Source organism: Bidens hawaiensis, unplaced genomic scaffold (genome assembly GCF_021521415.1).
Source record: "Bidens hawaiensis isolate Kalapana, Puna unplaced genomic scaffold, B.hawaiensis_p1.1 tig00035917_1, whole genome shotgun sequence".
Lineage (NCBI taxonomy): Eukaryota > Viridiplantae > Streptophyta > Magnoliopsida > Asterales > Asteraceae > Bidens > Bidens hawaiensis.
The window spans coordinates 37936-62408 of record NW_027496255.1 but is presented as its reverse complement, the minus strand read 5'-3'; the positions used below and the strand labels follow the sequence as shown (position 1 = coordinate 62408).

At 43.4% G+C, this 24473-nt stretch overlaps 1 protein-coding gene across 2 annotated transcripts; it reads left to right on the top strand.

Moving 5' to 3' along the window:
• Nucleotides 1-7985: 7985 nt before the first annotated feature.
• LOC143587903 (UDP-glycosyltransferase 87A1-like) lies at nt 7986-23139 on the top strand. Of its 2 annotated transcripts, none has more exons than XM_077069063.1 (3): nt 7986-8520; nt 9552-10330; nt 22846-23139. In XM_077069063.1, exons 1-3 carry the CDS (start codon nt 8028-8030, stop codon nt 22951-22953), a joined length of 1380 nt encoding a protein of 459 aa, XP_076925178.1. In that variant the 5' UTR covers nt 7986-8027; the 3' UTR covers nt 22954-23139. The 2 variants fall into 2 exon arrangements, with proteins under 2 accessions (XP_076925178.1, XP_076925179.1); XM_077069064.1 differs by having other exon boundaries at nt 9552-10339; nt 22855-23139.
• Nucleotides 23140-24473: the final 1334 nt, after the last annotated feature.

Genomic DNA, 24473 nt, shown 5'->3' with positions numbered 1-24473 from the left:
ACTACGTAAACACATCCTCGTACCCAGATTAATCACCCAAAAAACTCAGCATAACTCAAAACCTCAAGATCATATCAAAGCCATTAAAAGCTGAAATCAATAAGAAAGAGTCTATAACCTAAACCATAATTCATATTAAATAAGTCGATTCCAGTCAGTCATCAATCTAAATTCGGAATTGATAGGAGGTATGATGCGAACATATAAGTCATGCAGAAATTAATCATCAATTTGCATAGCTAATACCTTTGTTCAAGAAATTAAACCTTATACACCAATTTCAAGAAATTGAACCAAATTGTGAAGTCTTATTATAAAGTTCGTTTAATTTGATTACGTTAATTTATATCATTAACCAAACCCTAGAATCCATCCGTGATCTTGTTTCAAAATTCGCCTATTATGATTACAATATGGAATAGGATGCTTAGGACTTTGAATCTGTATGAACATAATGATGTTTTATTTACCTCAATCGATGATTTATCCATAGTTTAAACACAACTATAAAAATAGAATGGTGACCGGAGAAGTTGATAATACAGAGACCAAGATCGATCTATGAGATGGAGAGAGGAGATGCATTCTTGATGTCATAGGTTTAGGCAACATGTAAAGGATGGAGAGGGAGTCCACGATGCAGATGAGAACAACTGATTTTAGGTTTGTTAACAAATCAAGGGGTATAATGACCAGTAAGGCTATCTGGGTTAAAACCGGGTGACGATTAACAAATGTAGCAATCTGGTGACTCCATAAGGGTGGGGTGCAACCAGAGCGCGACACGTAGGATTCAGAAGTTTCGTTTATATATATTATAGATAGATTAGGAAGTGAATTATTTATTATGAATGATTGTTATCTTTGGCAAAATCTTGACAATAAAAACGTAGGTATGTCATCTATGCTCACTCATGTTAAGGTTTTACGGCCTACTCATCACCAAAACCAGCTACAAAAAACCTCATAAATGCTTTTTAAATATTTTTAAAAGGTATGCATTGATCACAGATGTGTGTACATGTATGAAGGGTACAAAAGAGGTAGGAAAGTAGAAAACAATAAATTTTATACTATAAAATTGTTTCTTAATTATAAATAATATTTATTTTTTTAAAAAATCATATATTAATTTTTAGTATGTCTCTATTTTATAGGATTTTCATATTAATATTAAATATTTTGTGAGATTAATTTTTTAATTTAATGAGATGTTATAATCCGTTTAAGGGCTATCTGAGTTTGATAAGACCCGTATCCGTAAATTCAAACTGAATGCATGAGAAACTTTCATTTACCAATAAACTTTTATTATTACAAAAAGAAAAAAAAGAATATCAAACAAATATTACATTTTATATCCGAGAAAATTACCTAACTAGCCCTTTTTATAAGAGAGAAATTACAAAATAGCCCGTGATATTTCGTTTTCCCAAAATAGCCCTCGAAATCCAACTTCCACGTGAGATTAGGATATTCCCCGTGAGTTTTCGTGGACCAATCAAAATATGTCATGTGTCAAACATCCCCACCTATCACGCAAGTTTTGATCCCAAATCCGTCTTAAACGTTACTTTTCGCATCAAATCTAACCTTATGAAAACCAACTTTAACGTGATGTTTCAAGCTGTTTTCGTCTCCAACGTGAGTTTTCAAAAAAGATGATTTTTGAGTTTTTTCGAAATTCATCTCCGAAGATGAATTTCATTTGAATTTCGTCTTTAAAGAAATCATATTCATTATCTTCTTCATCATCTTCTTCATCTTTTTCATCCTACCGGACACCACAACCACCACCACCACAACCACCCACCACCACCATGAAACTTGAGCCGAACCATGTTCCACCGCCGCTATCACCGCCAACACCGCTGCCATTAACAACAATATCGTGGATGTTCGTGGTGACGGTGGAGGTGACGGTGACCGGAATAATCACCGGAATATTTTTTTTTTGCAACAGATGTACTTCATTGTTATTAAGATTAATATTGTTACATTAAATCTTAATGATATTAATATAATTTTTTGTTACTTTGATGGTGTTAATTATAGGTGAGTGTTCCTTGTACCAGTTTGTACACAACCATTACCGTTAGATGTGGCCACTGCACTACTCTCTTGTCAGTCAACATGCGCGGTCTCTTCCCGGCTACCGCCACTTTGTTTCGGCTAACACGGCTGCTAATCAGTTCCATCTTGGCCATAATTTCTTCTCTCCTCAAATTTCATGGTGGTGGTGGGTGGTTGCGGTGGTGGTGTTCGGTAACATTAGGTGGCGGAGGAAATGGTGGGAGTTTGATGAAGAAGATGAAGAGTATGATTTTTTTAAAAAAGACGAAATCAATTTGAAATTCATCTTTGGAGATGAATTTCAAAAAAACTTAAAAAACATAATTTTGAAAACTCACATTGGAGACGAAAACAACTTGAAATATCACGTTAAAGTTGGTTTTCATAAGGTTAGATTTGATGCGAAAAGTAACGTTTAAGACGGATTTGGGATGAAAACTTGCGTGGTAGGTGGGGATGTTTGACACATGGCAGATTTTGATTGGTCCACGAAAACTCACGGGGAATATCCTAATGTAACATCCCGTTTTCTAGTTTCGGTTAATAAATGAAAATACGAGTTATTATGAGTCGGGCTAGTGTTGGGTTAAATGGATATGGGTTATGAACTTGGGTTATAAAAGAAAGAAGGAAAGACCATGGGCTTAAGCCCATGATCCATAATTATATAAGTCATAAATTCCCATTTAATTCCTCATTTACACATATTTCATACACCACCAAAACACACACTTAAGCTCTCTCTCTAGTTCTCTCCTTATCTTAGCCGAAATCAAGAAGGAAACCGAACACCGACCCAAGGTAATAATAGTATGATGTTGTATGAGCTTAAACCCGCTAGATCTAGTCGCGAAACGATGAGCCGAAACCGTTAAACCGTTCAAGTCACGAGATCCGGGTGAAATAAGGTATAAACCGAACCTAAGATGAGCTTTGGGATCACCCTAGCTCAGATCTGGATCAAACGGGACGAAAAAGGATGAAAACGGTGAAAAAACGAGTGAGATCTCGTTTTTCCGGCGAAACGCGGTTTTCCGGCTATGGCGGCGCCGGAAAAGTTTGGTACGAGGTTAGGCGTCAGAGAATGTTTCTGACATTCTCTGACCTAACCCTAATTCGTTAACGGGGAGTTAACGAATTAGAGGTAATTCGTTATGACGATTCGCTAAGGAAAGGATAATGAACTAGACTTAGTTCGTGTTCAAATTCGTTAAGGATAATATAACGAACTAACTTCCACTTCGCTATGACCATTCGTTAACTGAGATAACGAATTAGAAAGTCCAATTCGTTACATGGACTGATTCGCTACATGAACTGATTCGTTATAAGGTCCAGTTCGTTAAAGGGTTCAATTCGCTACTTGGACCAGTTCGCAAAGATAAGCCAATTCGTTAAGAGCAATGTAACGAACTAGAAGTTTAGCAAAAGGACAAAATGGTCCCTGAACTTAGAAAAGAATGAATTAATTACAAATAAGCCCTTGAACTTTTGAGTTAGCGAATTAAATAATAAATTAAAATCCTAATGGAAAATGTGTTACGACAGTTAATGGAAATAAAATTTTTCCAAGCTGACCTGGCAGCTCGACCCCAGCCAGGGGCTGCCGCCCCTAGACCCCGCTGCCAGGGGGGCTGCCCCCCGGACCCCCGTTCGTTGTGGGTAATAATTAAACTAGAAAGATGATATGGTAGTGATAGATAATTGATACGTGTAATTGTTATACTGTTAGCCGTGCACAGCTCAATAAAGGAATTACTGTTAACGGTGAACGTAACCGCATCCAGGTGAGTTCTAGCCCCATTCCTTGTTATGTTTTCGGGGTTGTGTGCATACTCAATGTGATTAGTTAATACCCTTATCCTAAGAGATAAGTGTATGCCATATATGTATTATGTGAATGATTGCTTGTCGGTGCGTGAACGATATTCGGATATTGCACGTATTGGCAAGTTATGATTATGGATATAATGTTGTGTATAATGTAGGAATGATATGTACGTATGTTATGAATGAACGTAAGAGATAGCCAGGTATAGAAGAAAGAGACTAAGCCCTAATAAAACTCAAGGCAGAAAGGGACTGAGCCCTAATAACACTCAAGACAGAAAGGGACGGAGCCCTAATAACACTCAAGACAGAAAGGGACTGAGCCCTAATAACACTCAAGGCAGAAAGGGACGGAGCCCTAATAACACTCAAGACAGAAAGGGACTGAGCCCTAATAACACTCAAGGCAGAAAGGGACTGAGCCCTAATAATACTCAAGGCAGAAAGAGACTGAGCCCTAATAATACTCAAGGCAGAAAAAGGGACCGAACCCTAATAATACTCAAGGCAGAAAAAGGGACCGAGCCCTAATAATACTCGAGGCAGTAGGGCTTAACACTCTTTAAAACGTATAAGTATGTAATGTATCGATAGATGCAAAGTATGCAAGAAAGAATAAAAAGGAAGAATGAAAGAAAGAATGTATATATTTATATATGTACTAAAGAAAGACGTACAGGTTAAGGATATAATATGTATCTTTGGATGCGTATGTATAAGTAAGTGAAAGTATTGTATACTGCCTGATTAACTAGAACTCACTCAGCGTAGCTGACTTTTAGTATGCACGCATGTGAGTAGAACGAGACAGCTGGCTTGAGCGAGGGCATATGGCAGAAGAATAAGAGTCTGGCATCTGAAGACTTAAGACGTTTATGTTTAATGTTATGATATTTTGAAAGACAAGAATGTTTATTTTAAGACAAGTCATGGATTTTTATGTAATGTTTTATGAATGTTAATGTTCCTCGAATGTTTTAATTAACTCTGATGTTTAGAATTGCGTTTATGAGTAGATCCAACACCAAATGTAGGGCACCGGTATCGGGGCTTTACACCTAATCTCACGTGGAAGTTGAAATTCGAGGGCTATTTTAGAAAAACGAAATCTCACGGACTATTTTATAATTTCTCTCTCATCAAAAGGGCTATTTAGGTAATTTTCTTTTTATATCCACATGAGTCAGAGACGTGCATCGGGATGCTTAAGGACATGAGTACCGAGTAGGTAGCAAAAGAATACAATAATTTATTGTCAAAAACAATATCAAGCAAATACCAACTTTATTTTAAGTTATCGTTTATAGATCTTGATATCGTTTTCACATGGTAATGAAGAAACACTAATCGACCCTGGGCAGATTACGGATAATCTGGGGGTTAAGTAATGTTTCCCACGAGGATGAGGTCCAGCAAAGAAAGTTGTTCTTCAGGTGACCTGCAAAACAGACACCGTAAGCTCGTCACTGAGAAGGGGGGGTTCCTCCTTGTGACCACCCTCCGGCGTGAGAATCAGACTAGATTGCTCTGAATATAAGTGTATATTAAGAGATTGCTAGAGAAGATAAGATAATGAGATATCAGATGATGTCCTTACCATTCCAAGGTGTTAGAGTATTTATAGCCGAAGGTAGGTTTCCTAGAAGGTACAGCCGGCTGAATAGTATTCATGTTCTACCAACAGTGGGCTACGCACAAGCCATGCTGGTTGGTGGATAGGCTGCGGCCGACAGTGACAAGGTCGGCTGTATACTGTTCCTTTACTGCCGGCTATGCACTGTTCCACCAACTGTAGGCTGCGCACGTCCCATAGTAAGGGTTGGTGAGTAAGCAGCGGCTAATAGTGACAAACAGTACTAGAGGGTGCTCCTCCTCGTACTGTTGTCGGTGAGCTGTCACCCTGTGATTGGTTCATGGGCTGTTCTGGTCAGATCGTTTGTTTTGCCCATACCTTGGTAGGTATAGTACAAAAGATCTTCCAGAAGCATACGGACTGGCTCATTTGGGCGGGAGTATTCCCGCCTTGCTCATTCCTTCAGGTGACTACTGAAGTAGCAAGAGTTAGTGCCTTGTGCGTGTAGCCTTGCTATCAGTGCGGGTAGCCTTCCCTGATGGCTTGTATCCGCAACTGCGGGAACAAGCGGGGTACTTCACCATTGGGAGGCTTTCCCTGCGGGTACAGCTGGCGTACTGCGCGTAAGGTCTTCTCTGAGCATGGTGGGTCCTGCGGAAGCAGTTGGTCGCTGCGCAGACGTCCCTGTTCAAGGTGAGTCTTGCGTGTCCAACTGGGCTCTGCTGGGACCTACCTCTTCATATGTTAATGTTAATATAATATCCACGAGTATCATGTGATTACTATTATAAGTATTATTTTTCTTTTTGTTGTAATTGGTCTTCTGGTTTAATGACATATGATGATGATAAAACTTGGAATCTTTGATGTCTTCGGTTTGAAGCCTGAATTAAGGGAGTTTTCTCACAGTGATGGGTTTCCTTTTTGATGGTGTTCTTGGAAGAGTTAGGCTTGGAGCGTCAAAATTAGTATTGACGGTTGACATCCCGTCTCAAGAAGGCTCACTCGAATATTGGTAGTGGATCCAAACGCTATTAAAAAAAACTATTATAAGTATTTTTCAGTTATAAGATGCAAATACAAAATGGTGGTTTTCTAATATTGAATTAAACTAAAGTTAAGCTGAATTCATGTAATGAATTAAATCTAAAAGTAACAAGCAAACGAAAATAAAAATAGAAAAGTTGAATCATTTACTAAGACAATAATCAAGCAATCACAATGTTATCTTGATAAATAAAAATACATAGACATATCTTATCTTGATAAAATGATCAATCTAAAACTTGATCTATACACTTACACAAAATCAATCACAATAAAACGAATACAAATCATCGCACATATATAACACCCCGTTCAAATGTTTGTGAACATCTATTCCTTATATAAGTATTAAATAAGTTATATAAAGCTATGTGCAGTGAAAGGGCTACAAAATGGGACGATTTGTGTCATGTGACGTCCAGTCAGCAAATGATAAGTTTTTGTTTTAGATGTGTAATAGTGTTGTAGCTATACACACACACACAAATTATAATAATAATATAACAAAGATGCATATGGGCGACAATAACTTTTTGCCCCACCACATTTTGCTCATATGTAACGGTGTTGTAGCCCCAAAACTTTCATTTTGTCGTCCCACTACACTCACCCTAAACATTAACTACATTGATTAGTTGACTAAGTTTCAACACACTCATATTAAGTCACACCAATAGTACATCTACTACATGCATCTTGAATATCTCTAATGTGGAATGGTTCAATCGGGAAGTTAACAAGAAGTCATGTGTCAAAATTCCATATAGACACGAGTATCATGTACAAATTATTTAACAAAAAAATACACAAGTGCAATATGAATGTTGAAAACTTGAAATTAAAAACAAAGATGAGCCGTAGTGGGTTTGTTACTCATTATTATAAGAAACAGCAGAAAGTGACATAAGTGTCATGTGGCAACATTTAAACGCTACACAAATATGTGCGTTGGGCTTTAAAACATGTAGCAGTAGAACACTAGCACTTTATGTGGTACCTGCCACTTTCAAATTAATTATTATCATTATTATTGTACTCAGTAAATCTCACAAATAGCACAGCTATGGTAGGATTTAAAGAGGGTAAGATGTAGACAACCTTACCTCTACCCCACAGGAATAAAGAGACTGTTTCCGGTGAGACCCCCGGCTCGATAGTAGTTTTGCATCAAGCCATCAAGCCTTGGACATAAGGCACATAACACTCAACCATCGGGACACCCCGATTGGTGCATGTTCCCTTGTCTTTCGGCTATCAATGCCACCACATGATGCCTGATTAACATTCCGCCACTTTTAACGTTATTTTCACGGGATTAGTAAAATAACGTCAAAATTAATGCAATTTCACTTTTACCCAACCGAAGATTCACATATTATACATTATATGCGTGCACCGCAAACAGGACGTACTTCAAATTAATATGTATATAAATATGTGGTGGTGGCACGTCCTATATTATCCAAATTCCATTTCACTCTCTTGAACTTGAACCAACTCTCCAATGACTAAACCATCAAACTCATCCACCATCCACCATGTAGTGGCAATACCATATCCGGGCAGAGGCCACATCAACCCCATGATGAACCTATGCAAACTCATAGCTCAACACCACCCTTCAAACCTCCTCATCACCTTCATAGTAACCGAGGAATGGCTCGGGTTCATAGAAACCGAACCGAAACCAAACAACATCCGGTTCGCTACTATCCCCAATGTTATTCCATCCGAGCTGAACCGCGCGGCTAATTTCCCAGGGTTTTTTCATGCTACGTTAACTAAAATGGAACAACCCGTGGAGGAAGTGATTAGGAGATTGGAAGTACCGGTTAATGTGATTGTTTATGATACTTATCTTACGTGGGTTGTGAATATGGGTAGTCGGATGAATGTTCCCGTGGCGAGTTTGTTTACGATGTCGGCCACGGTGTTTTCGATGTGTTATTATTATCACCTCCTTGTTGAGAACTGCCATGCCGGAGATAACTTCTCGGGTGAGTTTGTCGGGCCATGTATAATTAAACGGGTCGTGTTTGGGTGGTTTGATATTAATGATTACTTTATTTTTGTAATTACTTTTTTAAAAATCATCATCATCTTACTCAGTATATCCCATCAATAGCAAAGCTATGGTAGGGTCTGAGGAGGGTAAAATGTAGACAGCCTTACCTCTACCCCATAGGGATAGAAAGGCTGCTTCCGGTGAGACCCCCAGCTCGATAGTAGTTTTGCATCAAGCCTTGGACATAAGACAATTACTTTTCTAAAAATAAAGTTGGTTAATAAGTTAAAGTAATAAAAAAGAGAAAGTATGGGGCTGTTTGGTTCATTCATATCTGAACGAGCATTTGTCATATTCAGCAGCAACAACAAAAAGTCTCAATGATTAAGATATAATTTTAACCAAACAGATGTTTTTCTGTTTGAAAACAAACAGTCTGAAGTCTGAATGAATCAGATTTTTACATTTGAATAGTTTCATTCAGATGTAAACAAACAGCCCCTAAGTTATTAATATAAAATGAAGTTAAAATCTGTAATTATTTTTTTATAAATAGTTGTCCTTTTGCAATAAATTTGTAATGATAATGATTAATATACAATAAAGTTAAATTCCTGATTAAACGCTTTTGTGTCTACATGTGAAAACTTATATCTACTTTATGTCATGTGTGATGTGATTTTCAAGTAGTATCAATTTTTCTGATTCGTGTCGGGATTAACCAGTCAATCTGAACACGACTCATACAATAATAACTGACTCGAGCTTGAATAATTTTGAAGCTCGATGAATTAGTTGATACATTTAAACTAGACTCAAAACATTTTAATTTAAATTCCTTAGGTTGTTAAGGTAAACTGGAATTTAATATAACGAATCACAACTTATGATAATAATCAATGATGACAATATGAACTTTCATTTTTGTTGGTAAGGGAAATATCACTTGAATAATTATCATAGATTTACATTTACACTTGAATTTTACTCGATTTCAATAAAAGTTAAATTTAAATTCTACAGGAAACGTCGAGGAAATAGTAGACTACATACCCGGAGTTCATCCAATTCGGGTTGCTGATCTTGTGACTATCTTCAATGGCAAGGGGAAAGAAGTTAGGCAGGCAGCTTTACAAGCCGTTTCAACGGCGACAAAAGCTCAATTTCTTCTTTTCTTATCGATTTACGAGCTCGAACCCCAAGCCATCGACGCTTTAAAATCCGAGCTTTCTATACCTGTTTACACCATTGGACCCTCAATTCCTTACTTTAGTTTAAACGGCATGAAAAATGACCAAAATACCCTTGAATACATTAAATGGTTAGACCGTCAGCCCACGGCTTCCGTTTTATATATTTCACAAGGGAGTTTTCTTTCGGTCACAGATGCCCAATTGGATGAAATCATTGCTGGTATACTCGATAGTGGTGTACGATACTTGTGGATTGCGCGTGGGGAAAAGGTTAAACATAATTGTGAAAATGACGAGAAAGGGCTTGTGATACCTTGGTGCGACCAATTAAGAGTGTTGTGTCATGATTCCATAGGGGCATTTTGGTCACATTGCGGGTGGAACTCGACGAAGGAAGGTGCTTTCTCTGGGTTGCCAATGCTCACTTTTCCAATATTTTTTGATCAAGTTCCGAATAGTAAGATGATAGTGGAAGATTGGAAAATGGGAAGGAGGGTGTCGGCTGGAGAGGATATTTTTGTCACTCGAGAAGATATTTCAAAACTCGTGAGGAGTTTCATGGATCCAGAAAGCGAAGAAGGAAAAGAGATGAGGAAACGCGCAAAGGAGGTTGAAGAGGTATGTACCCGCCTCAACACCGAGCAAGGCGGGTCAACCCACAAGATAAAGACATTATGAAGGCACAAAGCCAAAACCTATGCGCATGGCGCATACAAAACATGCTCAGGCATCATATGCCCAGGCACACATATGCTCGCGCATCACATATGCGCGCGGCGCATCAGCGCGCGGCGCATATCACATGCCCGTGTATATCGCATCTGCCCAGGCACACATATGCTCGCGCATCACATATGCGCGCAGCGCATCAGCGCGCGGCGCATATCACATGCTCGTGCATATCACATCTGCGCATGAAATATCTGCGCGTGAGAATAAAGAGAAGACCCCGCGCATCCTCAGGGTGAGCGCATATCATACGTGCACATAATCAACCTCGTCCTTATCCAAATCAGGATTAGGGCAACCTTGATTGTGCACATCAGACAACCTTCAAGAAGGCATCTTTTTAAGGAGAAAGAATATGCTGATGTTGATAGCCGCCAAATGAAAGGTCGACAACTCAGCATGACACATGTGTTACCACGTGATTACAACCAACGAGAAAGCGCCAGGTGTCCCAGAGGACACGTGGCGCAGTGCGATTGGAGGAAGCCAACGAGGTTGAGCCCAACCGGTGGTAACCCTAGCACTATAAATACAGCATCAACTCCACTTTGATGACACATTCATACTCAATCATTGACAGTTACAAGCAGTGATAACACATTCAATCATATTGAATCACATTCACTCACAGTCAGTTACATACAAAACAGACAGTCTCACAACCAAAGGGTATTGAGCAATTAAGCAATACTCTTGAGATTCTCTGACACACATTATTATCTTCTCCACAAATATACTGATTCTCACGCCGGAGGGTTACCCCAAAGAGGACCCCTCTGTCCCTTTCTGAGGGGTAAGTAACGGCGCTGTTCATTTTGTAGGTGGAAGAACACTGATCCAGAAGAACCATCGGTGAAATAGTATAATCACACCCGAGGAAAGTAGATCTGCTACCAGTGAGTAGATCCACGTTTCTTCATTGGCGCCATCCACTGTTACAAACGGCAATCAGATCTCATCAGATCTATAAAAAAAAAAAATCAATCACCATGGTTTCTGGAGTTCGTAACGTTGATCAAGCTCTGGAGGATATTGAACGTGAGGGTGTTAACGACGGACAGCAGGTTCTGAGGGTTCCGCGTGATTCTACGCGTACCACCAGCAACCGTCCCTTCGTCACAACCCCTCACGGCCAGACTGAAACTCCTCCAGACGATCTCACGTTACAAAATATGGCCGGCGCGAAGCTGAAAGGACCAATGGGTCCAGAAGATGAAGCAAATGATTCGAATGAATGGCTCATAAACGAGCAGCGGCGTCTGATGGAAAAATACAATGAAATGGTCATGCAGAAAAAGCTAGCCGACCAAACACAAAGGCAAGCTTTTGATAAGCAGACTACAAAAAGGCCGCGCGCGCCGGAAGAAGGACATTCTGTTCACACTGAACACACTGAGTTCAGTGATGAAGAAGTGCATAGCATGAGGAAGACACGGGATACTCATGCAGGAGGCTCACAGCTCCGCGCGCCTGTGAACATGGCGCCTGGAGCCAGAGCAGATCTGGATCTGCACATGCCGTACAGCCCACCGGTCAGAGGGCAAGTGGACGTAACCACGCCCTACAGACCAGCCATCCTGGTAAAACACTCAAAGTTTACTGCGCGCATCGCGCAGGCTCCCATCCAGCACAAGACAAAGATGCCAAGTGGTCTGGGCAAATATGATGGCACAACAGATCCAGATGACTTTTTGCAAGGTTTCTATAACACGGGAAACCTAGAGAGCTGGACGATGCCAACATGGTGTCATATGTTTGCTCGCTGCCTCACGGGCGCAGCGCGGGTATGGTTCGAGAGCTTGCCGACAGGGCAAATTGATGGGTTCGAGGAACTATTAGAAAAGTTCCAAGCCCACTTCGTACAGCAGCGCAGGCACACGCGCGATCCTGATGACATCATGCACTGCATACGCAGGAATGATGAAACGATTGAAGATTACATCACTCGTTTCAATCAGGAATCCCTGGCAATCGGGGGTATAACTGAGCAGCTCCTGCGCGTGGCCTTTATACAAGGCGCGCGTAGTGATCAACTCCGCCGGGCTCTCGTAAGCAAAGATGGTATGCCCACCACGTGGGCCAAGTTAATGGAGGCATCGCGAGTTTTCGCGAGAAATGAGAAACAGATTGCCCAAGATAGGGCAAGAGAAAGAGCGCATCAGGCAGAATCACCGCGCAGCAAAGAGAAGAGGGCCAAACAGAACTCTGTATGGTCCAGGTTGCAGCCAACAAGTTTTTCTTCCGCGGAAAAACAAGCGCAACCAACCTCACCCCAGCCCCAAAAAGAAGTTCGTAATCGCGGGGAGGGTGACAAGAGGGAGGGCGGCAGAGATCCTAGCAGACCTCTGCCAAGAATATGGACGCCCCTCACTAAAACACCTTCACAGGTGTTAAGTACTGAGAATGTCCAATTCAAGCCCCCCAAGCAACTACACTACAAGGGACCGCAAAACAGTGGCAAATATTGTGAATTTCACAGGTCCCCGGGCCACAACACCGACGCATGCCATCATTTAAAGGATGCGATCGAGAAGGATGTAAAGTCAGGCAGGCTGGCTCACTTGGTAAAAAACCAAAGAATAGAAGATGAGCAACCGGAAGGAGCCTCTGCCAGCAAGAAATACAAAAGAATCTGTGTGGCTGAGGGGGGACGACAAGGGCAGACGTCAAAAAAGAGAAGCGCGCAAATCCACGGAGATTGGCGCGAGCAGCAAGTCATCTTCCCAAGAATCAGGGGAGGCCCTTCAATAAGCAGTCCTCTCGTCATCACCACACACATTGCTCATTACGAAGTGTCAAAGGTCCTGGTGGACACTGGAAGCGAATCTGACATTATGTATGAGCAGTGTTTCAGAAAGTTAGACCCGGCAGACCAAGTGCGGCTCGAAATTGTGAACGCACCAATCTGTGGTGTCTCAAATGAAATCATACATCCCCTAGGCCAGATTCAGTTTGAACTAACTATGGGGGATGATGAGCACAAGCGAGCCGAAGTTGTCAACTTCTTGGTCTTGCCCACCACGTCATGCCACAATATGATCCTGGGTAGGGGAACGATTGCCCAATTTAATGCTGTACCGTCGCCAGCGCACGGCGCATTGGGGTTCCCTACACCAACAGGCGTAACATTTGTTTACCGCGATCATTTGTGCGCAGTGACAAGCACGCCGCGGGAAGGGAGAATGAAACTTCCAATGGCTGACAATGCGCCAGAGAAGTGGATTTTAAACCCAAAATTCACAGAGCAAACGGTCACAATTGGCGCTACCATTTCAGACGAAACGAGATTGAGAATGAAAAAGTTGCTCACAAAATACACGTCGGTTTTCGCGTGGCAACACTCCGATATGACGGGGGTCCCGCGAGACTTGGCGCAACATTCTCTTAACACGTTCAAGTCGGTGGAGCCAATTGCTCAGAAAAAGAGAATCATGGGGGATGAAAAGGCGGAGGCCATGAATGAGCAAGTGGAGGACCTGTTGCGCGCAAACATCATCCGCCCGATCCGATACCAGACATGGGTAGCCAATCCTGTGATGGTAAAGAAAAGCAACGGGTCATGGAGAATGTGTATTGACTTCAAGGACCTCAACAAAGCATGTCCGAAAGACTGTTACCCCCTCCCAAACATCGACGCAAAGGTGGACTCCGTGGCGCCATTCAAGCTCAAATGTTTCCTGGATGCCTACAAAGGCTATCACCAGATTCAAATGGCACCACAGGATGAAGACAAGACTGCCTTCAGAACCGACAAGGGTGTTTTTTGTTACACAAAAATGCCCTTTGGTTTAAAGAATGCGGGCGCAACCTATCAGAGACTTATGGATTCGGTTTTCAGTGAACAAATCGGAAGAAATCTAGAAGTCTACGTTGATGATTTGGTGATCAAGATCAGGGAGGAGAGACAAATGCTCAAAGACATCGAGGAAACTCTTCAGCGCCTAACGGAAGTTAACATGAAGCTCAACCCGAGCAAATGTACTTTCGGCGCAGAAGAGGGGAAATTTCTTGGTGTAATGGTCACTAAGGATGGTTTCAAGGTGAACCCTGAAAAGGTGGAAGCCATCCTTGACATGCCTTCACCATCCACCATGAAAGAGGTTCAGAAGCTGAATGGTAGATTGGTGTCAATCAACAGGTTCCTAGCGAACCACGCCAGCAAATCTACTCCATTCGTTAACACCTTGAGGAACTGTTTGAAGAAGAGCCAATTCAAGTGGACGCCTGAGGCTGAGCAAGCTTTCACTGAGATAAAAGAATGTCTCATAAAGTTGCCAGCGCTCACAGCTCCACTTCCTGGCGAAACCCTTACATTGTACCTGTCAGCTGGAGACCGCGCGATCGGCGCAGTATTATTGGTGGATCGCAAGGGGATCCAAACGCCAATATACTATGTGAGTCGGGTGCTCACAGACCCTGAGACGCGCTATTCCATCATGGAAAAGTTAGTTTTGTCACTAACACACGCGTCGCGCAAGCTCCATAGATACTTCAATGGTCATCCTATTGAAGTTCTGACTGGTTACAACATCCAGCAAGTCTTGCGACGCCCCGCGCTCTCCGGAAGGCTGACAAAGTGGGCGCTGGAATTAGGTGAACACACGATCACTTATAAGCCCCGTCCAGCGATAAAGGGTCAAGTTTTGGCGGATTTCATCACGGAAATCCCAGAGGGAAAGATTGAAGAAGCTCAGCGCGAGGTAGACCCTCCGCGAGCAAATGATGAAGAAGATGTTTGGAGGCTATTCACTGATGGAGCCTCCAACAGCGAAGGGTCCGGCGCAGGCCTCAAACTGGTGGACCCTGATAATCATGAATATACTTATGCTATTAGGTTGGACTTCAAGAGTACCAACAATGAGGCTGAGTATGAAGCCCTGCTGGCTGGTCTGCGCATTGCGCGCAAGTTTGGAGTTAAAAGGCTAGAGGCCCATGTTGATTCTTACTTGGTAGCTGCTCAGGTCAACGGCCTATATGACGCCAAGGAGAACACAATGCCTCTATATCTAGAGCAGGCAAAAAAGTTCGTTGAGCAGTTTGACTTCTTCAGAATCATACACATCTCGCGCAGCGAAAACAAGTCCGCTGACGCGTTGAGTAAGATGGCATCAACTAATTTTGATCACTTTGGCAAAGATGTCAGGGTGGAAGTGATGAGCAACCCGTCAGTGCAAACGCAATCGGTCCTTGTAATTCATACAACCCCTTCATCCTGGATAACTCCAATAATGGAATTCCTGAAGGAGGGGACGTTACCGGATGATCGCGCACAGGCGAGAAAGATAAGACACAAGGCGCAGAACTATGAACTACTTGATGGTACATTATATCGGCGCTCTTATCTTGGACCGCTCATGAAATGCCTGGATGCTGAAGAAGCAAGCTATGTGATTAGGGAGATTCATGAAGGAATCTGTGGAATACACGCTGGTCCGCGCATGGTGGTTGCCAAGGCAATGAGCTCAGGCTACTATTGGCCAGGCATGTACTTGGATGCGATAAAAGAAATCCAAAAATGCAAGGCATGTCAGAGCTACGCGCCAAACACCATGCGTCCAAAGAACAACTTGATTCCAGTGACCTCCGCATGGCCTTTCCACAAATGGGCCATTGATATTGTGGGGCCCCTGCCGCAAGCGCAAGGGCGAGTGAAATTTTTGGTAGTGGCGATAGACTATTTCACAAAATGGGTTGAGGCCAAGCCACTAGCAAAAATCACAGCTGAGGCGATGAAGCAATTTATCTGGAGCCACATCATTTGCCGTTTTGGCCTTCCTATGGAAATTGTGAGCGACAATGGCAAACAATTCACTGACAGGAAGATATCAAGCTGGCTCAAAGAATTGCACATCAACCAAATCTTCACGTCGGTCTACCACCCTCAGGGGAATGGCCAAGTGGAGCGCGCGAATCAAAGTTTGCTAAATGGGCTGAAGAAAAGGTTGGAGGGAGAATCCCATTCTTGGGTCGAAGAGTTACCTAATGTCCTGTGGGCGCACAGGACATTAAGCAAAACTAGCAATGGCGAATCCCCGTTCAGCCTAACCTATGGGACAGAGGCTATGATCCCAGCAGAAATTGGATGCCCATCCCAAAGGGTACTCATGATGAGCAAAACTGATAACGAGCGCGGAAGAAGATTGGACCTTAACTTGCTTGAAGGGCGCAGAGAAGCGGCTATCATCAATGAAGCCAGATACAAGAAAAAGCTGGAAAAATATTATAATCAGCGCGTTAAAGAGTGCCACTTCAAGAAAAATGATTTTGTCCTTCGAAACAATGAAGCTAGTCGCGCAATACCTCCAGGAAAAATGTCCCCCAATTGGGAGGGACCTTATCAAATTTCAGAAGATTTGGGGAAAGGCGCGTACACTTTAAAAGATTTGAATGGAAAAAAGATACCGCGTGCGTGGAACGCGGCACAACTTAGAAAATGCTTCATGTAAAAAGTTCAAATATGTAATCAAGGCTTTTAAGCCATCATGAATGATGATTCGCGCAATCTTTCAATATTTGTCGCGCTATCTTTCAATATTTGTTCTATTACCTTTGCATACATGTTTCACACTTCCTTTATTAATTTGGAACAATATGACAACACTATATTGACTTCAAAGCAAAATAAAGCGAAGTAAAACATACATGCACGAGCCTTAGCTCAAACACGTTAATGAGTCTTAACTCTAAAAACGTCAGGGCCTTAGCCCAAAACAAAGAGCCTTAGCTCAAAACACTCACAAACATCCATCTTACATCCCGCGCAGCCTGATCATAAAAATCCTTAAACACAACTAAGGCAAAGTACATGCCATATCATGTTAAGGTCTCAGGTCGAGGTCGCGCGCGGAATCATAGTGGATATCTGAGTAACACACGCTGACATGTAATGGCTAAACTCATACTTCCATATAAATACCGCGCGACAACGACGCGCAAAAAAGAAATAATGAAAAGTTAGCGCGCATGTCAGCATAAACAAGATACTGCGAAACCACAAACAAAATAGAACAGAGGTTAAGTGAATAATTTCCTTACAACCTTGTTCTTATTTTAACGTGCAAGCATATCTTATATCTATACAAGCAAACATGAAGAGATGAATGGAAATGCGCAAGATGTGAAAAAGAGAAAACAAGTTTCATTCCATTGGATTGAAATTTACAAGTATGATGAGTTACAAATTACAAGTATAAAAAATTAAATATGTAAAATTTGATGAAGGGCTTCTCAAGTCTCCACGTCGACGTCAGCCACTTCATCACCTTCATCATCTCCCGCAGCATCTGACGCGGCCTGCTCCTCATCTCCGAACTGACCATAGTCAAGTTCTTCCTCCTCATTGGAGTCTTCTATCACGACGGTGTCAGGAGCAGATTTATTCGCAGCGCCAGAGCCGCTGGCAGGGGCAACATCCCCCGCGCCACCATCATCGCCACCAGCCCTCTCGCATTCATCGAGCAACTTCTTTAGCGCGCCGAGGTCGGGCTGGTCAGCAAGCGCAGCTATCTGCAAAATCATTAGAAAAGTATTGAGTACAAAACACTTGGAAAAATTAGTCAAGTAAAACTCATTAAGGTCAAGGTACCTGCATAAGGATGGGGATGGGAGTATTCATGTACTTTTCCCCCACCGCGGCCATGTCCGCGCAGGCCGCGTCGCTCTTGTAAGGGTACTCGGATGGGTTCTTCTTCAACATGCCATAGTCATACCCATCCGTAAACCCTTCAGCTCGGCCCACCAAGCGCGCGGCGGCATTGCAGTCCATCACAAGGGCCTGAAACTCGGCGGAATATTTCATCGCCAAAGCGCAGCGAGTTATGCCCTGTGACACCAGCCATTGGCGATCCTGCGCGAGGCCAGCAACAGACGTCTCGAGGACAGGAACCTGGGAGTTTAATAACTCAACAGTTTCCTTAGTCTTTTGTAGCTCCTCCTTATCAGACGCTGCTGCCGCCAAGATTTTTTCTTTCTCCGCCTGCGCAGCACCAAGTGCTTCCTGGCTGGACGCCGCCGTCGCCAAGGCCTCATCTCTATCGGCCTGCGCGGCCGCCAACTCCCTCTTCAGGCGCGCAACCTCGCTCTCCAGTGAAGATTTTTCAGTGATACTCTGGACGATAGCTTGGTCACGCGCCTCAGCCTGCTGTTCCAAGACACGCACTCTACGCGCGTACTTGGCAACTTCGGCCTCCGCCAACTGCTGCTTCTCCCGCGCAGCTTGGAGCTCATGCCCGCGCTTAATATAGGCGGTGTTGGCACTTGCTCTATTTTCGCTGAGCTCCGCCTGGAGTTTCTCAGCTCGTGCGCGAGCATCAGAAAGGTTCCAGGCAGCCACCTTAGCCTCTTGCTGGGCTGCCACAAGAGCATCGCGTACTTTAATATAATCGCGATGAAGCTCTTGGGAGGCAGCAAAGAAAGCTGACCCAGCGAAAATGTGATCGTTGAGCAAGTCAGCGCGAGTGCGCTCCTCCTGATACCTCCTTTCAGTAGGAGGCACGGCATGAGCCCAGAAGTCCTCGCATACGCCCATGGATTGGAAGGAACTTTCTTCATTAATATTCCATCTCGGGCGATAAACGTGGTCACCTTCCTACAAAACACAAGAAATGTTCTAAGTCATAAAACATACTTATATGGAGGTACGCGCAGCGGAGCAACAAATTAAAACATACCTGCGGGGATGAAGCAGAAAAGTCAGCGCCAGCCCCACCAGAAGTATGCGCTGCGAAGGCTTGTGGCATCGCAGGGCTGGCGCGGTCTCCCAAGGAGTCCTCAGCTTGAGCCCCCTCATCCTCCTCATCTTCTTGAATAGGCCTCTTCTCCACCGACCTGGGGGGCTCCAAACCAGCCTCCCGGAGAGGGCTGCGCGTAGGAGGAGGCGAGGGAGGTCTCGACGCCGCCATTTCGGCGCGCAATACGGCTTCCTGCTCCTTTGTAACCCCAATAAGGGGAGAATCAGCACTAGCAGGAGCAGGACCAGAACCAGCGGCGCCGCCAACGGCGCCAGGAGTGTCGCCAGCAACTTGTACGCCAGCTACAACTCCTATGAACAAATCAACAAGGAAAAATGGTTTATGACTGAATCCAAAAGAAAAATAAAGAAGACAAGTGTGCAAAACATACCTTGGCGCAATTCTGTTCGCGCGGCGAACATCGCCATAAAATTCATTCTACCCTTTTCAGAGGGTAGAACAGGGGACTCCGAAGCAGCCCCCGGCGCAGCCTCAGCACCTTGTGGCGCCTGTGGCTCATCTGCTACCGTCGCCGGTTCTGTAAACATTCAAAGGAGGAAAGGTTTAATAACAATTCAGCCAGATGAAGATAAATAAAGTATACCTGTTGCAGGCGCGGCACTGCTTCTCTCTTCAGCCGCGCGAAAGGAGGAGGCGACGCCACCATACCTCAAGTGGACAGGAGGTCTGCCCACTCTCACAGGCAGAGAAGCTAAAGAAACCTTTGTGGTAAACACCTGGGTTTCCTTAGGTCCCTTCGTTTGAGCATGGGGATGAGCGACAGGGGTGTCATCTTTCTTCTGTTTCTTACTGGCCCCTGCGCCAGATTTCCCCTTAGCTTTGCGCTTTAGTAGGGGCGCCTCCTCTTCCTCCTCCTCCTCTTCCGCGAGCTCTAGCTCGTAGTTTTCAAGCGCATCTACAAAAACAACCAACAGAACTGTTAATAAACTTGGGTATTCTAAAGAATGAGCATAAGTGCGAAGGCTTACCAGGCGCGTCACTGTCAAAGTCAAATTCCAGATCCACTGGGATGAACATGTCATCGAAGCGATCTGGGAAATCAACTTCCCCAGCGCCAAGCGCGACGGAGCCACCCTCCACTTGTTCATCATAAGCGGCAAGGACATAATCCTTGGTGACTGCGCAAAAACAAATCAAGTGATATCAGCAAAAGAATTATGTTCGCGCAGAAAAAATAAATAAAGCAATGAAATAAACTTACACAACCCGTCGACTTGGATAACGGGCTCAAGCGCGCTGTCGGCCCAAAGCTTACTCATGCCGACCCCCACCAGCGCCTCCTCGCAAATTTTCTTCGCGGGGGGATGGTTCGGCGGTCAGTTTCTTAACCCAGGCGCCAGTTGGGTTCTTGAGGACACCCTCATCCGCAGGCGCAGAAGAGATAGAGCGCATGGTCATACGGATGGGTATCACACCAGCCCTAATGTAAAAGAACCTCTCAGACCAGTCATGAAGGCTCTTGAATGAAACAGTGGAGCACTTCACCTTCTGACTGCGAGGAATGAAAGAGATCCAATTGTCCTGGATCTTGGGCTTGTAAAAATATTGAAAGCGCCGAGGAGTGGGTTCCTCGCGCTGGGATTTGCACATGAACTCAAAGTGAGTCACGCGCACGAGTCCAAACGGATGGACTTGGGATATATGAATCCCATAGAACTTCAGCAGTGCACCCACAAACCTTGTCATCGGGAGACGAAGGTTGCAGTGGGTGAAAAAGTGGCTATATAGGGATATATAGCCGGCAGGCGGGTCCGCCGCCGTTTGGCCGGACCTAGGCAACATGCAGCCAAACAGGGTGGGAAAGCCCTGAGAGGCGATGAGGTTGTCGAGATCGGCCTGCTTCAATTTGCAGAGGATTTCATTCCACCTTTTGGTGGCCTTGGTCCTCCCTACTTCCTCCGATATGGTCTCAACAACCCTCTTCCCTTTCCCCTTTTGCTTCAATGTCGACATCACCACAGATTTCACACGGCGTCTTCGAGAGGCAACAGAGGTGATTGAGGGGCTAGACGAGTCTGAACTATCAGACATACAACTGCAGCAGCTGATAATCGAGAAATCGAAAAGATGAAAACACTCAATTCAGAATATGAAAGGCAGAAACTCGAAAATTATCAACAATGAAGATGAAGATAAAAAATTTCCTAAGGGCCTCCTTTTATAGGAGAGAGAAATGTGGCAGCTGATCGGATTTCACGCGCCCCCACTCGCGGGTGCAAGCCAACGAAAGCGCGACACGTGTCCCTAACACTGTTGAGGGGACATAAAATTGTAACCGACCTGCCACGGAACAGAGACGCGCCCCCACTCGCAGGTGCTAACCAATGCGAGCGCGACACGTGTTCAGGACAGCTGTGTGAGGGGACATGAAAGGCAACTGTAGCACCTCGAGCACACGAAACGTCTGACACGTTTACGGCGCACGTCACCACCAGCTAACCACGTGTTTGGACCCTTCGTTTTCAACCAAATGGATAGAACTTCGCGCAACGATGGAAGCAACCAGGAAAACGACAAAACCCCATTAAAAGACAAAAATCAGTAAGTCTAATATCCATCTTACCGCGCTCGCGCGAGATAAGACACACATTAGACTGGGGGGGCTTAAAGAGGTATGTACCCGCCTCAACACCGAGCAAGGCGGGTCAACCCACAAGATAAAGACATTATGAAGGCACAAAGCCAAAACCTATGCGCATGGCGCATACAAAACATGCTCAGGCATCATATGCCCAGGCACACATATGCTCGCGCATCACATATGCGCGCGGCGCATCAGCGCGCGGCGCATATCACATGCCCGTGTATATCGCATCTGCCCAGGCACACATATGCTCGCGCATCACATATGCGCGCAGCGCATCAGCGCGCGGCGCATATCACATGCTCGTGCATATCACATCTGCGCATGAAATATCTGCGCGTGAGAATAAAGAGAAGACCCCGCGCATCCTCAGGGTGAGCGCATATCATACGTGCACATAATCAACCTCGTCCTTATCCAAATCAGGATTAGGGCAACCTTGATTGTGCACATCAGACAACCTTCCAGAAGGCATCTTTTTAAGGATAAAGAATATGCTGATGTTGATAGCCGCCAAATGAAAGGTCGACAACTCAGCATGACACATGTGTTACCACGTGATTACAACCAACGAGAAAGCGCCAGGTGTCCCAGAGGACACGTGGCGCAGTGCGATTGGAGGAAGCCAACGAGGTTGAGCCCAACCGGTGGTAACCCTAGCACTATAAATACAGCATCAACTCCACTTTGATGACACATTCATACTCAATCATTGACAGTTACAAGCAGTGATAACACATTCAATCATATTGAATCACATTCACTCACAGTCAGTTACATACAAAACAGACAGTCTCACAACCAAAGGGTATTGAGCAATTAAGCAATACTCTTGAGATTCTCTTACACACATTATTATCTTCTCCACAAATATACTGATTCTCACGCCGGAGGGTTACCCCAAAGAGGACCCCTCTGTCCCTTTCTGAGGGGTAAGTAACGGCGCTGTTCATTTTGTAGGTGGAAGAACACTGATCCAGAAGAACCATCGGTGAAATAGTATAATCACACCCGAGGAAAGTAGATCTGCTACCAGTGAGTAGATCCACGTTTCTTCAGAGGTCAGGAAGATTTGCCAACAAGCGGTCGCAGAAGGAGGGTCTGCTCAGATAGATATCGATTCATTCATTAGCGACATTTCAAAGAGTAGAGTCAGTAATGTAGTTTAGGTTTTAGTTATTGGAGGCTTTGATGGTAGAAAAAAGGAAAATGGATGAAATTTGGAAACTGGATAATAAAAAAATAAGCGCTGACTTGTTTGGTCAACATTGGCCAGAGTCAACGGAAGTCAAAGGATGTTAGTCGGGTTATTTATGATGAATGTTAGTCGGGCTATTTATGATAAAAACATCGAAACCAATGGGGTTAAGCCCGATCTGAATGTTTGGTGTAATGAGCTAAAGGAACACGAATCGGACATGTTCATGTTTGTTCGTTTATCTTTAATTGAACAAGATCGACACAAACTATTAAACGAGGTTTTTTTGTCTGTGTTTATTCATTAAGAAAATGAGTGTGCTTGTTTATGTTTGTTTGTTATTAGCATAAACAAACTGTTTGCGAACATAGACGAACACTAACAAAAGAATATAACTGATTATAGACATAACCAAGCGAGCACTGGTTAAAGTTAAAGGTAAACATCAATCTGTGTGGCCTAAAAAATTAATCAAACTAGATATAAATGTGATGGTCTAAAAAATTTACATGAATATATAAATTAACTATTTAATTTAAACACACCTAAACTAACGAACATAATAATAAGTGAATATATATAGCAACGTTCACAAACATAAATGAGTAAACGTGACATGTGCCGTTGTTCATTCGTGTAACTAAGTGAACAAAAAAGTTTGTTCATGTTCGTTCGTGTACTATATAAATGAATTTCTTGCCAAAGATAAACAAATAGTTCACTGTCCCTTCATTTACAAGCCTACTGATGATAAGTGGTTTTGTAGAAAAAATGACGTATTTATTATTGGGCTATGTATAAGATCATTAGGAGATTTATGTTTGAGCCCGTGATGAGATATTGGCACATGAGGGAACATCAATGGGCCGACTTTGACATCGAGCATTAGAGGTGCACAAAAAACTCGTACCCGCAACCAAACCCGAAAAAATACCCGGAACCGGTTTTTTTATACCCGGGTATTCTATACCCGAAACCTGAACTGACCCTACCCGTAGGGTATGGATAGGGTATGCTTTTTGAGCTCAATACCCGTACCCGGAATCGTACCCGATTTATACCCGTAAATACCCGGAACCGGTCATACCTTATACCCATACCCGGTTATACCCGATACCCGGTAACAATTTTCTAATACCCGAAAGAATACATGAGTTTTTATAGTATATTTTTATGTTTACTTCACAACTTTTATGTTTAAGTTTTTTTAAAATGTATATTATTAAGTAAATAATTTGTACTTAAGTGGATTTATGGTTTTTGTAATATAGTTTAATTATTAATACAAATTACAAAGCAAACTTAAATTTTAAACAAATTTGAAAATGAATAAACAAATTACAAATTCAAAACCGGGTATTAATATCTTGTCGTACCCAAACACATACCCGGTTCCAATACCCGAACCCGATCATACCCTACCCGGGTACATAAGGTTGAGTTTTTCTCCTCAATACCCTACCCGAACCCTACCCGATTTCTCTCAATACC